General features: G+C 50.9%; 1 protein-coding gene across 1 annotated transcript in view; it reads right to left on the reverse strand.

The window, feature by feature from the left end:
• Positions 1–1,271, reverse strand: part of DNAAF5 (dynein axonemal assembly factor 5) — a 26,209-nt gene extending 24,938 nt beyond the window's left edge. The window contains exons 1-2 of the mRNA XM_014306814.2: positions 1,185–1,271; positions 430–614 (exon numbers count right to left, since the gene is read on the reverse strand). Of these exons, the coding sequence (XP_014162289.1) occupies positions 430–614; positions 1,185–1,191 (192 nt within the window). The 5' untranslated portion in view covers positions 1,192–1,271. The remainder of the gene's footprint in view (positions 1–429; positions 615–1,184) is intronic.
• Positions 1,272–1,277: the final 6 nt, after the last annotated feature.

Consider the following 1,277-nt stretch of genomic DNA (forward strand, 5'->3'; position numbering starts at 1 on the left):
CAGTCACCAGCACTGGTTTGGGACAGATTACAACTGGTACAGGCTGGGTGGGACATTGCTCATCTCAGCAGCTGGTAGGGTGCTATTTTTTGGATTTATTGTGAGAACAATGCTGGTAACACACTGATGTTTACTTGTTGCTAAGCAGAGTTTACCCTGAGTCAAGGACTTTTGGGTGTCTCAAGCTCTGCTAGTGAGGAGCTGCACAAACAGCTGAGGGAACACTGCCAGGACAGGTGACACGAGCTGGGAGTGAGCAAGGGGCTGTGTGGTCCTCAATCCCATCTGGGATTAAACCATGATAGATGTATTTACAGATCTCAGCTGAATGCAAGACAGCTGAAAATGGGGCAAGCAGGGAGAGAACCATGGGGATGGGTTTTAAACAGATTTAAATAAATCCCAAGAAAAGAAGGAAGAAAAGCACACCTTGGGAATCTCATCAAATAACCTCTGGGCCAGATGAGACAGGACATCATCCACAGACTTTCCATTCCCAAACTGTATCACTGCTCCAGTAGCCTGAATCACATCAACACGGACTCTGTAGTGTTGGTGGGAGATTGTCTGCATCAGGGGTTTTATCAGAGACTCTGACTGCAGATGGAAGTGCTCTGTTAGGGCAGAAAGACAGAAACATCAACCATGTGAGCTCCCACAGTGTGCAGGATCCCTGTCCATGGAAGAGGGCTGGAACTAGCTGATCTTTAAGGTCCCTTCAAACCCAAACCACTGTCTGATTCTATGTAGCATGGACATATTCATGACACCCAACAGTTATTGGGGCCAGCAGTACAAGATGATTTTGGATGCATTAATGCATTGGGGGGGGGGGGGCTTAATGCTGTTCTGTAATTATTTTTCTTTCTCTACGTGGGTGACAGATTTCTGTACCACAGCGAACAGCAGCCTGACTTAATGTTGCTGTGTTTATGTAGCAGTAACTTTAATTTTATACAGTATCAGAGCTCAACGCTGCACACAAACCCTCCCCCAGCCCCTCCCGCTGCTACTACCCACACCTAACAGCCCAGCCTGCACTCCTGGCATAGTTTTTCTCCATCGGACCCCCCAAAGCACACCTGTGAGGGTGTGTGCGACCCCTCCTCTCACTCCTGCCCGCATCCCCGTGCCCTCCTCATCCCCATCACACCACCGCAGTGTTACCCATCCCTCAGCCGCACCTGGCATGGCCCTGGCGCAGGCCACGGCACAGGCGCAGCTCTCCCGCCTGACCTCGGCATAGTGGTCCAGCAGGGTGGCCTGGAGGACGCGGG

This window comes from Geospiza fortis, unplaced genomic scaffold (genome assembly GCF_000277835.1).
Source record: "Geospiza fortis unplaced genomic scaffold, GeoFor_1.0 scaffold237, whole genome shotgun sequence".
NCBI lineage: Eukaryota > Metazoa > Chordata > Aves > Passeriformes > Thraupidae > Geospiza > Geospiza fortis.